General features: G+C 40.7%; 4 protein-coding genes across 6 annotated transcripts in view; 2 read left to right on the top strand and 2 right to left on the bottom strand.

The window, feature by feature from the left end:
* Window positions 1-674, bottom strand: part of sacm1la (SAC1 like phosphatidylinositide phosphatase a) — a 30,171-nt gene extending 29,497 nt beyond the window's left edge. For both annotated transcript variants that reach the window (XM_080735032.1, XM_080735031.1), the window contains exon 1: window positions 636-674. In XM_080735032.1, the coding sequence (XP_080591158.1) occupies window positions 636-664 (29 nt within the window). In that variant the 5' untranslated portion in view covers window positions 665-674. The remainder of the gene's footprint in view (window positions 1-635) is intronic.
* Window positions 675-1,326: 652 nt separating this feature from the next.
* On the top strand, window positions 1,327-5,417 carry LOC308292186 (uncharacterized protein). 2 transcript variants are annotated; one of them, XM_080734475.1, is made up of 12 exons: window positions 1,327-1,678; window positions 1,764-1,824; window positions 2,565-2,620; window positions 2,800-2,851; window positions 3,050-3,108; window positions 3,313-3,362; window positions 3,541-3,591; window positions 3,784-3,842; window positions 4,042-4,088; window positions 4,268-4,319; window positions 4,517-4,574; window positions 5,168-5,417. In XM_080734475.1, exons 4-11 carry the CDS (start codon window positions 2,839-2,841, stop codon window positions 4,549-4,551), a joined length of 366 nt encoding a protein of 121 aa, XP_080590601.1. In that variant the 5' UTR covers window positions 1,327-1,678; window positions 1,764-1,824; window positions 2,565-2,620; window positions 2,800-2,838; the 3' UTR covers window positions 4,552-4,574; window positions 5,168-5,417. The 2 variants fall into 2 exon arrangements, with proteins under 2 accessions (XP_080590601.1, XP_080590600.1); XM_080734474.1 differs by lacking the exons at window positions 4,517-4,574; window positions 5,168-5,417 and having other exon boundaries at window positions 4,268-4,482.
* Window positions 5,418-6,123: 706 nt separating this feature from the next.
* Window positions 6,124-8,102, top strand: cUnh6orf47 (chromosome Un C6orf47 homolog; the record flags this gene model as incomplete). The annotated part of the gene is made up of 2 exons (XM_080735614.1): window positions 6,124-6,322; window positions 6,616-8,102. The coding sequence occupies exon 2, from the start codon at window positions 7,164-7,166 to the stop codon at window positions 8,100-8,102; it is 939 nt and encodes a 312-aa protein (XP_080591740.1). The 5' UTR covers window positions 6,124-6,322; window positions 6,616-7,163.
* A 2,680-nt stretch (window positions 8,103-10,782) lies between these two features.
* On the bottom strand, window positions 10,783-14,421 carry ppp1r11 (protein phosphatase 1, regulatory (inhibitor) subunit 11). Its single transcript, XM_080735116.1, has 3 exons — window positions 14,105-14,421; window positions 13,136-13,244; window positions 10,783-12,351 (listed from the first exon to the last, which is right to left on the bottom strand). The coding sequence occupies exons 1-3, from the start codon at window positions 14,192-14,194 to the stop codon at window positions 12,158-12,160; spliced, it is 393 nt and encodes a 130-aa protein (XP_080591242.1). The 5' UTR covers window positions 14,195-14,421; the 3' UTR covers window positions 10,783-12,157.
* Window positions 14,422-14,579: the final 158 nt, after the last annotated feature.

The raw sequence follows: 14,579 nt of genomic DNA, 5'->3' as shown, positions 1-14,579 counted from the left end.
CAAACACATCATATCTGTGAATGAATCAAGGTGTCAAACCATGATTCAGAGCATAGCATAGTGATGTCTCACAGTTTGTACAAGTGTGTGATCTGACAAGTGCTGGGTATGGCAGCATTCATGTATTCCAGCTCCACACCCTCCTGCCAAACAGGCCGAGCTAGATAACCAGTCACCCCACGTTAACACTTAACATCACTTGCTGACAAAGCCAAATCACCTGAGGAGGGGCACCATGGGGGATTATAATAAGGCTAGAATATTAGGAGAATATCAATGATGCTATTGCATAATGCCACCTGGTCGCCCCCATACTCCAAATAATACACACTCACAGCACGGTACCATATCATGCTTTGGCTTTAAAAACAAATGTACAAGATCCAATGATATGGTGCAATCTATAAGGGTGGGCATCTGTCTTCCTGGAGCTGTCAGCCTGACAGACGTACGTACAACTTCAGTCGGATGATGTGTCAGACACCGACTTTCTGACCACCAGCAGCACGCGATCACAGATCACACAACACACCTCGGTGTCTGCAAATGTAACACGTCGTGAGGCATGGATCGGATTAGATACAGCTGTAAAGATAGATATGCTGGCTAATGGCAACTCATTTCGCAGTACTTACAAATTATATCTCTCGTAGGCGGTCGCCATCTTCACTTCGTGTACCTGACCCTGGGTGACGTAAGAATAATACATTGTGTGGGATGTGGAGGCGCCAGATACAGGTTGTAATATCCCCCAATATGGGTTTATAAAACCCTTGTGCTTCAATCCAACTTAACTCTCCAACATGGCAACCACAGGAGGCGTGGCGATGGATTGGCTTAAAATATAATAAGACAAACTATGCCACCTACTGGCGAAAACCACAGTTGCGTCTGATTTATACTTTGGTCTACAAGCTCACAGTGCTGTGTGAGTTGTTGATAATAATGATAAAAAATAATTACATTTCCACATTTAACAGTTCAATAAACGTTGGTGCATCGATAAGCAGTCCCTTTCATTATTGTAAATATATAAAACCCACGCACCCGCAATGCAGAGAGAAGGGCCGCATTATTATTTTGTTTATTAATTGACGGAGCCACGGAGGGGATCACAATATTAACAGATTATAACAAGTAAAATTGTAAAAGCAGGTTGAAGCAGTAGAACCGTATAAAAAAAATCTACATTTTATTTGACAATATATCGAAAGGCACTAAGAGAAACACCCATATCGCGACGGAGGACCCACCATATAAAGCCAGCATGCGCGCTGTCGTAGAGTCTTTCATGTTCAGACGTGGCGAACGACCCATAGCGTTAGCTTAGCTTATACTGAGTGGCAAGAGTTTAACTATGTTCACCAAGAGCATATTGAATGGCACGGTTAAGTTTCAACTTGTTTCTACCGAGGTGACGTAGGGAATCTATTTATGTTGTACAGGAAACTAGTCGCAATGCAGTCCGCAGAGCAGAATACCTACTAGGCCTACTTGCAGTTCTCCTGCAAGGCATGGCAGACACGTGGCGAAGAAACTTGAGCACATGATGGAAAGACTCTGTTTGTGTCCTGGTTTAACTGAGTGCATGGCTGTAGTTAACCGAGTCTCGGTCCACTTAATTCATCTGAAAGTTGGAACGTCCGGGCGTGGCGACAAGGGCAAAGCTACATTTGAGGTAAGTGGCTAGTAGCTAGGCCGAGAATGTTGCACTGCATCGGTTGTTTTCAATGGGTCTAATCGGAATGTTCCTGTACTTTCAGGCATGTTGGCTCACATGGCTGTCCGTGATTGGTGCTTCTATATGGAAATCCCTGAAAAAAGGTTGGTAAAGATTTCGTAATTCTATCCATAGGCTTCTATGAATGATACATTTCCGAAGGCAAAAGGGCAATCTAGTTACTGCAGCTATCTAGTAGTTTAATTCCTTTTCTTTGTACTATTATGTGGGATGATGATTCATAGACTAGAGTCTCTGAATAAAAGCATGAAGAGATTACTTCACAGTGCACTGACCACATAACCTGTACTCATACCCATTGCTTGGCCTATTGGATCATGGCTCTAATATAATATATTGTCAGTCTCAGTCAGACACACCACCTTAAAGGGCCCTTCACCCCTGGGACAACCCTATCTTATTTTATTGTTGTTTGGGACACGATCAACACAATCCTGAGTTATTTTATGTATTCAGTCTGTTTTTTGAGATATTTTAGTATTCAGCATGTGCTAGTGATGCATTTTGCATCATATGATGCAAAACGCATCACTGGATGATGCAAAACGCATCACCAGTACATATAAAATAAGATAGGGTTGTCCCAGAGGTGAAGTGGCCCTTTAATGTTTAGCATGTGTAAGTAGCTATGTGCTTGCATTGTCTCAGGGCTACTGTTTCAAGTTAAGTAGTGACATCTGACCTGTGTGAGTCATTTGTTCGGTTCTACTAATGATTCCTAACTGAAGCTTATTCGCAGTGCGAGCCGTGAATTGCATCATACAGAAGTACAAGATTGCATTTAAAATATATATATTTTTAAATCTTATTTCTCATATTCTAGGTTTGGATGGTAAGCTGGCAGGGAGTTGAGGCCCTATATTTCCCTGAAGTTATCTAGTAAGTGTTTTCCAACTGTTCCTCTGTTCTCTGCATGTTATGTGGGATGATGATTCATTAGACTAGAGTCTCTGAGCAAAAGCATGAGAGATTACTTCACAGTGCACTGACCACACCTGTCATGATATTACCCATTGTTTGGCATTTGGATGGTTCTAAATGGTTATTTTCCCTTTCAGCAACCCATCTCACGAACACGCCACCTTGGAACCACCTTCATGTTAAGCATGTGTAAGTGTCTAAATGAATGTATTGTCTTGGGGCTACTGTTGTATGTAGTGACTTTACTGACCTGTCTATGATGATTCAGTTTTCGGTTCCTGATTTCTAATGAAGTTTACTCGCAGCGCACTGAGACAAGCAAATTCCACCTGTGTTGTCTATTAAAACAATGCTGGATTTGTAATGGGATGTTCTGTAACTTTTCAGGCATGTTGGCGAGTCTGGCAGTGCTGGATACTTTGATAAAATCCCAGAAAATTGGACAGGTTGGTACTTCAGATTTTGTAAATCCAATCAACCTTTGAGCTTCGATGATGACCGATACATTCCAAAGAGTCTCTGATTATGGATTGCTTCTTTTTAACAATATGAAGATGACACTGAACTGAGGAAGCGTACTCCCAGTACTACGCAAGCTAGTTGAGCATCACATGCTAAAGCATGTCTGTTTATTTATTTTCTTATTCTAGGTGTGGATTGTAAAGTTGAGGACTCTATATTTCAATGCTGCAGTTATCTAGTAAGTATTGTAATTCCTTTTCTCTGTAAGGTTATGTGGGATGATGATTCATTGACTAGAGTCTCAGAGTAAAACATGAAGATTACTTCACAGTGCACTGACCACACACCTACAGGTATATTACCCATTGCTCGGCATTTGGATGGTTCTAATCTAACAGCTATTTTCCCTCTTTCAGCAATCCATCTCACGGACATGCCACCTTATACCACCTTCATGTTGAGCATGTGTAAGTGGCTAAATGAATGACTTGTCTTGAATACTGTTGGTTGTCGTGACAACCTGTCAATGATGATTCAGTTTTCGGTTCCTGACTTCTAATGAAGTTTACTCGCAGCGCACTGAGACAAGTGAATTCCACAATTCACTTATCTATAAAAACAATGCTGGATTTGTAATGGGATGTTCTGTAACTTTTCAGGCATGTTGGCGAGTCTGGCTGTGCTGGATACACTCATAAAATCCCAGAAAATTGGACAGGTTGGTACTTCAGATTTGTTAAATCCAATCAACTCTTAGGCTTCGATGATGACTGATACATTCCAAAGAGTCTCTGATAATGGATTGCTTCTTTTTAACAACATGACGATGACACTGAACTGATGAAGCATACAGTACCAGTCAAGCTATTTAAGCATTATATTTCATGCTAAAGCATGGCTGTTAAATTGTATTCTAGGTGTGGATAGTAAGGTGGAGGACTCATATTTTTCAATGCTGCAGTCAGTAAGTATTATCCAATTCCTTTTTTTCTTTGTACTGTTGTGGAATGATGATTCATTGACTAGAGTCTCCGAGTAAAAAACATGAAGATTACTTCACAGTGCACTGACCACACACCTGTATATTACCCATTGCTTGGCATTTGGATGGTTCTAATCTAACGGCTATTTTCCCTCTTTCAGCAACCCATCTCACAGACACCCCACCTTGGAACCACCTTCATGTTAAGCATGTGTAAGTGTCTAAATGAATGCATTGTCTTGGGGTTACTGTTGTATGTAGTTACATTTCTGACCTGTCGATGATGATTCAGTTTTCGGTTCCTGATTTCTAATGAAGTTTACTCGCAGCGCACTGAGACAGTGAATTCCACCTGTGTTATCTATAAAAACTATGCCAGATTTGTAATGGGATGTTCTGTAACTTTTCAGGCATGTTGGCGAGTCTGGCTGTGCTGATGTCTTGATAAAATCCCAGTGTATGTTACAGGTTGGTATTATGATTTCTTGAATATAAACTACACTTTGCTATATTTGCTTCTAGTCTGATAGCAATGACGTTCTCACTGCACTGAAGAGCATACTACAAAAGTTGCTCAGATTACAATGTCATGTTAAAATGTATACTAGCCTGGTAACTTAAAAGCTTGCAGCGTAATTTGATGTACAAATATTGTCAGACTGCAGCCTTTAAATGTAGGGACAAGACAGCTATCTAGCATTTTCCAACAATTCCTCAAGTTCTGTGCAGTTATGTGGAATGATGACGATTCATTGACTAGAGTCTCTGAATAAAATGAAGATTACTTCACAGTGCACTGACCACATAACCTGTCATTACCTGGCAATTGGATGGCCAATCTATTGTCTCACAGACCCACCACCTTAATGTTTAGCATGTGTAAGTAGCTATGTACTTGTAGTCACAGGGCTACTGCTGCAAGTAGTGACGTCTCTGACCTGTGTTCTTCAGTTGTACGGTTCTACTGATTCCTAACTGAAGCTTACTCAGTGTGAGCTGTGAATTACACATCGCACTGTTATTGACTCATTGTGCTGATGATGCCTTCCTTTCTTTTATAGGAACTACAACTTGGTATTGACGCAGTTGGGGCTCTATGTTCCTAACCGAATAGACCCTCATTTGGTTCAATTTGCACAGGAATGTTACAGACTGTAATAAACCATTTAGAACCCCTCGATGAACCCTGACACAGTTGGGGCTGTTGTGTTCTGGACCAGTGATGTTTTAATTTCAAAACATCTGTAATTACAGATGGACCCTCATTTGGTTCTATTTGCCTAGTATAATTTGTATGTCTTTGAATCGAATACAAGGAGTGACCACAATGGAAAAGAGTCCTCAGGCAGGGCTGTTCTCCTTAGCATATTGTACAACTGACTGTACCTCTGTACTCTTTGCAAACTGTTAATAAAGCTAATGTCAAAATATGGGTTATGGTTCTTGTATCCACATCTACTTGTTGTAATGAAGCTAATGGGTGTCAATTGGTTCTTATGGTACCAAATGGCAATCACACTAAATGTTATGTGAAATGAATTGCTTTGGAAATGCAAACAATTCAAGATATGTAGGCCTATATATTTTTTTTCCCCATAGTAAAGTCTGGATAAACAGAAGGCTGCTGGGTTTTGTTATGGGAGCTTGGATTTGAAACTTGGATAACTCCTCCAAAAATTCCCAATCTTTATTTCCGGTGTTACACCTAAATTGGCGACCCATTAAAGTAAGTTTCTCCAGCAGAGGTTACTGTTTTTGAAAGCAGAAGAGCCGAACCAAAACTTATACATGAGTCTGACATGTTATGTCAGGCAATTCTATATATTTCTACTGACGATTAACAAACGTACACATGAATGATATATTTTATATATATTACATTTCTACTGACGCTTAACATACCACTGGTCACATAATTCGATGGGTTGCCGATTTCGGTGTAACAGTCCAACCATCCCGTTCTTCTCGTTCTCCTGACCTGTACTGTACTCGTTTCCAGTGTTGGAACTAAGGGAACAACTTTTCCTCTGCTTGCTTTGTCAACGTGGCCGATATATTTTTGCACATGTATGGGAAAGAAGACGCCGGATGGCATTTTAGAGACGCGATGCTTTACCGCTGTTGTCTGAAGTTGGACATTAGGCGTTAGATCATTTTGGACTATCTTATCTGATCTACGTTCGGCTAGCACGGATCATTGTTAGCCTGAGCCCAAGGTAAGATACACTTGGCTACATGTACATTTCTAATATGATAATTGTCCATGTAATTAGCAAGAAACGACCTTAACGTAGCATTATTAAGCTAGTTTACACGAATAGATATATTACATGTGTTATTAAGTAGCTTGGAGCTAGTTGGTGCTCGCTAAAGCTTTTACCTGCTAGTTGGCAGACAAAGACAATACAAATAATAGCTAATGTTAGCGGATCATCTTCTACTACAATGGATGATGGAAATAGCATGATGAGGAAATAAATACAAATGCTGTTTTGTTTTTCCTTGTCAGGTACGAGGAGGGCCACTCTGGAAAAACACGTTCTGGAACGGGACATTCCAAATGGGAAAAACACTATTTTCTCACTTTTCTATGGAGAACTTTCAACTAGCTAGCTGTATTGGAACCCAAACCTAAAGTTGTGGCTATGTGACAGTCCATTGTTTAACCGGAACATGTTTTCATAGATTTGAACTGAATCACTGATAGGGAAATCAGAGTTTCGATTTTTCCACGGAGAGGCATGTAGACCTGCTAGAAATTTGGGGCGTTGGTATTTTTTGGTAGGGCACCTGACTTATTTGTTCAGTTGATCTGTATTGTAAACACACACCCAGAGGTGTGTCTGTCCCTGGCCTGTGGCTCTACTCCCCTGAAGCATTTGCCATCTTAAAACTGAAGTCATTGCAATCTCCTCCAGGTTTTTAAGTGAAGTCATTGAAGGCTGGTTTCCAACTCACTCAACAGTCTACTGCTCACTCACACCAGCATACATGTAATTACACATCTGTAGATTTTGTACAGACAGAAATAAGCTGAAACAAGACCACAGGAAAAACATGTCAGCTGTAGTAGGCAGAGTTTGGGGGTGGGTGCGCCCAGCTCTCTCATACCGCCCCTGGCTGGGGTCTGGGAGCAGTTCTGTGAATGCCCCTGTGGAGACTGTGACAGACGAGGGCCAAAAAACAGGTGGCTGGGGCTTCAGGGTGTTAACATCCTGGGTTTGGGGCGGCCACAAAAGTGTCCAAAGTGACCAAACAAAACTGGTTGAGGAGTTTTGGGAGGCAGAGGAGAAACTGCAACCCATGGAAATCGAAGACCTCGGTGCTGGGAAACAGGGGGCTGAGCCGAAAGCAGAATATGCTCCCAGATGGTGGAATAAGATTCTTCCTTCCTCGTATACTTTTTGGCCGAGCAAAACAGAATCCTACGAGCTGAGGCAAAGGAAATGTGCCAGTTGGAACCAAAGCACCTGGGACACTGAAAATGATGGGGACTTTTCAGACTATGGAACCCCGCCACCATCACCCACGCCTGGTTCCTCTCCATTTTCGTCTACCTTTCAGCTCTTGGCTCGCAGCTGGAAGGGGGACATTTTACCAGAGCACTACGAGATCTGCTTCAACTTACTCCGCCACTTGTTTGACCTGGTCGTGGTGGGGTTCCTCTGGACTGTATCGCCGCCCTCGAAGCTCATTCTAGAGGTTTTGGGGGTCCAAGGAGCCATGCGGCTGTGGTTGCATGGGATGGCCATGTTTTTCGTGTCCACTGTTGGGATGGCAGGGTTGCTGTGGTTGATCCAGGAGTATCTTCCACTGGTTGCTCTGATCTACGGCATCATACAGATGTTGGTGATCTCTGTCAGTGTGCGGCAGAGTGTGCTTCTGGGAGGGGAGGAGGACGAGAAGGAGGAAAAGGAGGATGAGGCCCTGGAAGGGGAAAGAATTAAGGATAATGGGGAACAAGGAGAAGCACATGTCTACAGCGGACAAGATTAAGCCCTGAATTGAAGGTGGAGTTTAGGGTAAGTTGATGTCATTTCCCAGCAAGTTAACAAGAATGTGGACTGATCACTGTTGTCCTGGTTTAGAGAAAATGATTAAACGATATAAGAACTTCCTGTAAGAATCACATTCCTTGCTCTCAGTGAGCAGAACAAGCCAGCGAGCACAGCTCGGTGTTACTTTTAGTTTTGCAACCAGAGATAAAGTATTTGAACTGTGACATTCTCCAAGTGGTGTGAACTGTGAAACCAACTTCCACTGACAAAACTTATAAAACATCTTCTGTGCTGTATGTAATCATAATTGAAAGGCATGGGAAGTAAGAGAGTGTAGAATCACACATTTATTCTATATATCTTTGAAATCTGCCACAACTGCATTTGCTTTCTGCTATTAGAAGTAATGCAAAATAAAAGATCTAGAATGCAGTGTATATTGTATTTTGAAATGTTTGGTGCTTTATTATTAAGGATGTTTCTGTTTCCACAGGCAGCTTAATTTAGTTGCTGATCACCGGTCTACGAATGCCTGCAAAAGGTTTGTGCAGAAAACAACTCAGTCTTCAATGCAAAGAAGATCCAAGTCGGATCAAACCACAAACCTAGTCCTGCAGGACAGACTTACAATGGAGATTAGCCATTGCATTGCACATTCACTATACACTAAGTAATAGGCTACTTATTTTTCTTAATGTTCAACACTATTGCTCTGCCTTTTGAAAACGTTCCTTACTGACCTTTATAAAAGGAAAATCTGAGATTTTTTAATATTCAAAATTAAAACATTCATCACATATCAAGGCATAGAGAACATGGCAATATCAATGTCCCTTGTGTTTGATGTTTGTTTGGATAGTTTGAATATCCACTCAGAATAATACCAGCAGTTTCTGATTATGTTCTCAATTTGCCTTGTCATCTGTACCAGCATGTTTTAATGTTTTAAGTATATAGCCTGTTGTCTTTTCTGCAATGATAGTTTTTCACTGTCTTGCTAATGTATATTGTGTGTAAATGTTACACATTTCTGCCTTGTCATATCATATTCCGATCACATTTGCAGAGGCACACATTATAAGACTATACTGTAAATGTTACCTAACTATGATTGATTGGTCTTATAGCCCAGTAGCACGTTTTGCACAGTACATTTCAATGTTGGCTACAGTGAACCTCATGATGCCAAGCATAACTCCAAGATAAGCGTTTCCAGGCTCCACTCCACAGCATGTCCAACTTATGTCTTCATAGACATTATGCTTTTGAATATCCTTAATACCGGCATCAGATATTTTAAGAAATTTCAAAAGTAGGTCATTGTATTTATATAAGTCTAGTATTTTTATAAGGCTAACCACACAAACATATTGATAATGGGTCGTGAAGATCTGTTACAATATTATCTACATTTTACTTTTGCCTTTTACTCCTTTATGCTCGTGTTGAGCTTTTACCGCTTGGTCTTAACAGACGATAACCTCTTGTAAAGAAAGCTATTTTTGTAATGAGTTACGATTAGTGCAATAAGTGCTGGATCACTTTAGCAAATGGCTAGATCTGATTCTTAAAACGAGCCTTCAATGCTGTTGGATGAAAGACCACCGCTACAATACATCAATGGTTTATTTGTGCACAGGTGAAGAGAATATATATCTGCAGGGAAAGGAGCCCAGACCTGTAACTGTCAATGTATTAATGGCTGTTGTGAACCCTTCACTGTACACTGAGCTGAAAATAGTTCCACTGGGTAAATAAAGCTGTGGCATTTGTTTTTCTGGAATTTATGACTATTTCTCCAAATTCTACACTAAAGTACTTTGTTTTTACATCTATTTATAACCCACACACTTGTGTGCTACACAAGACAAATGTCTGCACCTTGGCCTGTGACCTTTGATGGAAAGAACACCTGCTCTTTCCTTCCATTTGTCATTCAAGGAATGGCAATCTCTCTTGTCAAAGGGCAGATGCATGTGGCAGGAGCTGTTTCGAGTAGCAAGAATAAACTTACTGCCAGCCAGGGACCCTAATGTAGCCATTTAACCCTTATTTTTACCCACCCACCCTTTTATCCCTGTTCTGCATCACAGGCATTTGGTGAAAATGGTCAATACATTTAGCTATTTGACATAAAGCGAAGGGTTGTACGTCCATCATGATGGTTTCCACCACCATCTTGGCCTTCTGGTAATGCTAGGTAGTCCGACTTGGGATTTGGTTTATGAGTGGATAATGACTTGACCAATGTTTTTTCATCCAGTAACCGTTTTGTCAAAACAGCCCCTCCCCTAATTCCCACAAGTCACATTTTATAAGAGTGATCACAGTTCAAAAGTTTTATTCACATTAAATCTGCTCTCATATGCTTTGTAGTATATACAGAAAGGTGCATTACCAGTACGAAAACAATGTACATACGTAACGTGTGTTGTTGTAAAAAAAAGAAACTGGTGGCATGTGAATGGACTTTGTGTAGTCCACAGCGTTGTTATACACATGGAACACGAGTTGTTGGTGCTATTTGAAAAGATGACACTATACTGATAGTGTGATACTTGGTCATGAGACACTCACAAATACAAAGCCTGAACCAGCAATCATGCACCTTCAACTTCTATAGTCAAGTGAATGCCACATAGTTTTAGCCAGTTACATATGTACAACGAAGTAAGGAATGTACCTAACACCAAAGAGTGACGTTTATTTATTCATCTCACCTCACACTTGAGTCTCTGCAGAGAGCACAGCAGTAAAAGCACAATACCCATGGGCTTTGAGTATGATAGAAAGCCTTAGTCTCGATTTAATTGCAGCTTTTCATAACTGACATGCAGCTGATTTGAATAGTAATACTTAGGTGCATTATCTGTTGGAGCGAAGTAAATGAATACACTTACAAAAAGGATTGTTCTCATTCTCCCGCACTAGCTTCATTAATTAATCATTTTGACAACTCTTTTCTTCCCCTATACTCATCTTCACGCTCAATACGGTAGCTTCCCTTCTTTCCTATGCAAATTCACTCAAGCCAACACACGGAAACAAAAAATGTCTAGATGAGAATATGATTTCTATTATGATTGAAGTTCCTGAAAAGAATTTGATCAATATATGATGGCCATAAATTCCTTGACAGAATCTGTGATTTGTATTTAGAACCTTTTACGATTGTCTAGGATGTTGGATTTGGTGTTTTATTTTTTTGTTTAAAAAGAAAAGTGTATCAACCTTATAATCTGTTACTTTTCCAAACAAAACCATCCCTGTCAAAAGAAAGTAAGACTAAAGGTGCAGTCATTCTGAAATCAATCGATACAGCAAAGTGATAACACAACTAACAATTGGTTAGTACAGTTATGCTGACGTTTTAGGGAGGGCAGAAATAACAGTGCCGCTTTAGCCCACTGAAACTGATTGGTAACAGGGCTATATACCTTGATACATTCAGAATAGCAGATTATATTTAGGTTCCCAACTGACTGTGTAGTAATAATATAATTGCACTAATTGATGCCACGTGCATTAACGTGCACAACTGCGTGCATGATCATGCGCCTACCCTGCATGAAAATGCATGTTTGAAACGGTCACCCTATATCAATAAAAAGGGATGTATGTTATTTCTTTTATATATATATATATATATATATATATATATATAAATGAACATAATAAAAACTCAATGCTTACACAAGCATCTTGCAATTGTAATATTACTACACAGATAATAGCCAACTGCATGTCAAGTATTACCAAATCAAGCATTAAGACAGACAAATAAATACGATAATCATAAAAAAGAGAAGTTAAACTGGTGTATTATGTACAATATACTCTGCCACATTGCTAAAAAGAAGAAATGTAATATATTGCCAAATAGTGCCTTTTTTCTGTGCCCTCTCTGTCCAAAACTTTTCACAGCTCCTCTTTATCTTTTAGGCCTGCCTCCCAGGACCTCAGTGACGGAATTAAACAAAGAGTGAGTGTAGTTTTGCAATGTGTTGTCATCAAGAGAAATCCCTTGACCCCAGTATATGCTAGCAGTGAATATTAGTGGGCAGCTGATCCTCCAGAGTTTGGGGGCACTGTTGTCCCACCACCTCCCCTTTGTCCATGGACTACATGCCCTCCTCTGCTGTGCCCCAAAATGCAGTGTGCACTTCCACACCCCTCGTCGTCATCATCCCCCTCGCTTTCAGAAGAAGACTGCCCGAACTGTCTTGGCTTCTCATAGACACAGCAACCTAGAACAGGTATGAAAGGAGATTGCATTTGATTAATTCCACAGTAGGAAATTAAGTTGTTACAGTTGGCTGTGTTCACAGGTGGGAAGTATGATCCGTCATGTAGACAATAGAGACTTTAAGCTTTTGGCGGCTACGGCAGATGACAACGGCAAACGGAAATGATCAGCGCTCGATAGATAAACCTGCCGCGGCCATCTCTATAACGTCAGAGGCTCCCTTCACACGTAGTGGCTAGAACGTCTGTTGCGTATACGCGTCGCCATGGGAATCAAAGAGTTCAGTTAAAGGGGTGGGACCCCTTCTCCGACGGCTGTTTTCTTAACGATTTTGACTGCTACAGTGATTACGTCATAGCAGACGTAGTCCTGCCTCGCGTCACGGTTGTAGAAATGGGCTGCTTAAACTGCCTATTGTGATTGTCTACACCCTTCCCAAGACTAATAGTAGGAGTTGGCAGTGACAGGCAGTGACAGGGACTATAAACATGAGGAGAATTGACAACGACTAAATTAAAGAAGTAAAGATGTAAAAAAAATATTCAAAATAAATAAATGAATATGCATCCAGGGGTGACCAAATAGCCAAGTGCATTTCCTGTCTCTCACTCTCCACTATCATTAAAGACTTAAATGACTCCACCAAATAACCTAAAGAATAATAAATGGTTATAAAATCCTCCGGTATCTACATGCTACGTGTTCTACCTGCAATCAGAACATGGACGATGAACACAAGTCTGGACTCTGGCCAAAATGTCGGGTAGAATAAGATTAATGCTCACATTTCGAAGACCTCCTTCCCAGGTGCTCATTGTCGACCGTGTCACTGGAAAACTCCACCTTCTTCTCAGTCTTTCTCTTTCTCAGCTTGATTGTGAGGCTGCGTCCCTCCTGTGACACACGTTACAGTACATAAGAGCTCCTATGCAATATTGCAACATGCAATGAGGTGTTCAATTTTTCTGTAGTAAGCAGACCCATCTTAATTCTTTTCAGCAACACACTCCATGGAAGCAAGGTCAAAAAGAAAACATTTACTAGATTGCCATGTTTGTATGTAATTGTGTTCTAAACATTGCATCAGGGGAGGATCAATAACTAAAAGTCGTCTCAGGAGTGGTGTACTGTAAAGTAATTAAGTACATTTACTTTTGAATTTTCAGTTATTTTTACTTCTAGTCCACTAGATCTCAGAGGCAAATATTGTACTTTTACTCCACTACAATTATATGAAAACTACTTACTTTGTAGATTTTGTGATTATTATTACTAAACACACTATTAAACAACTTCAGCCATATACATTTCGGCCATTTGAAAATAGCCGATCTACAAGCTCACAAGCCTCACAATGCATTCGAGCTTGTTGTGTATACAAACAAAAGATTATTTATACATTTTGAACTTGAGAAATGGGAAATTCTGCACAATGAGTACTTTCAGTTTTTGGTACCATAAAAGTACATTTTCATAACAATACTTTTGTACTTTTACTCTACTTACTAATTATGTATGTATTATACTTGTAACAAAGTATTTCTGCATTGCAGTCTTGAACCTTTTACTCAAGTAAAACACGCGAGTACTTTCCCCCCACCAATGATGATGAAATAAATGCCCAGGAAGGCGCGGCCTCGTCGTTAATAGCAACAGTGTCAAAAGAAGCTGATGCTATTTCTCCTTTATTACAGGACGACAAAAAAGAGGATCGGTGGGTCGACAGTTTCTGGGACATTGCATTAATGTATTACCTGTTGTGGTGGTGGCGGCGTGCTGACTTCTACAGTCACAGTCTCCGTTATCGTCTCACTGGAAGTCCCGGGAACCTGAACCTCCGCCATCCCTGACAGACACTAGGCTAGGCGGCTAACGGCAGGGAGGGCGCTGCCTCGTATCAACACACAGGCGATCGTAACAATTAATAACAATAGTGGTTATTAATATTGTCCTTGTTTCGTAAAATCGCGAATCTGATCAAACGCGCAGCGTTCCTGTCGTGAAAAGTGTGGGTTTTGTGTGATTGTCGCTGTCGTGGTGGGAAGAGCTGCCCGACACACACAAGTGTTGTTTTGCTGTGTTGTTTACGGGGAAGATCATTCCAGGTGGACCCTTTCCGGTCACATCCGGGGGTCCGTCCATCAAAGCATGCCGTCCATTGAACTGCAGAGCCATAATATTAGAGGGTAGTTGATTATTTCAGCAGCAAACACATATTACGGTCCCTAC

This window comes from Nannobrachium achirus (assembly GCF_963921795.1).
Source record: "Nannobrachium achirus genome assembly, chromosome: 10".
NCBI lineage: Eukaryota > Metazoa > Chordata > Actinopteri > Myctophiformes > Myctophidae > Nannobrachium > Nannobrachium achirus.
This window is presented reverse-complemented; position numbering and strand designations above follow the sequence as displayed.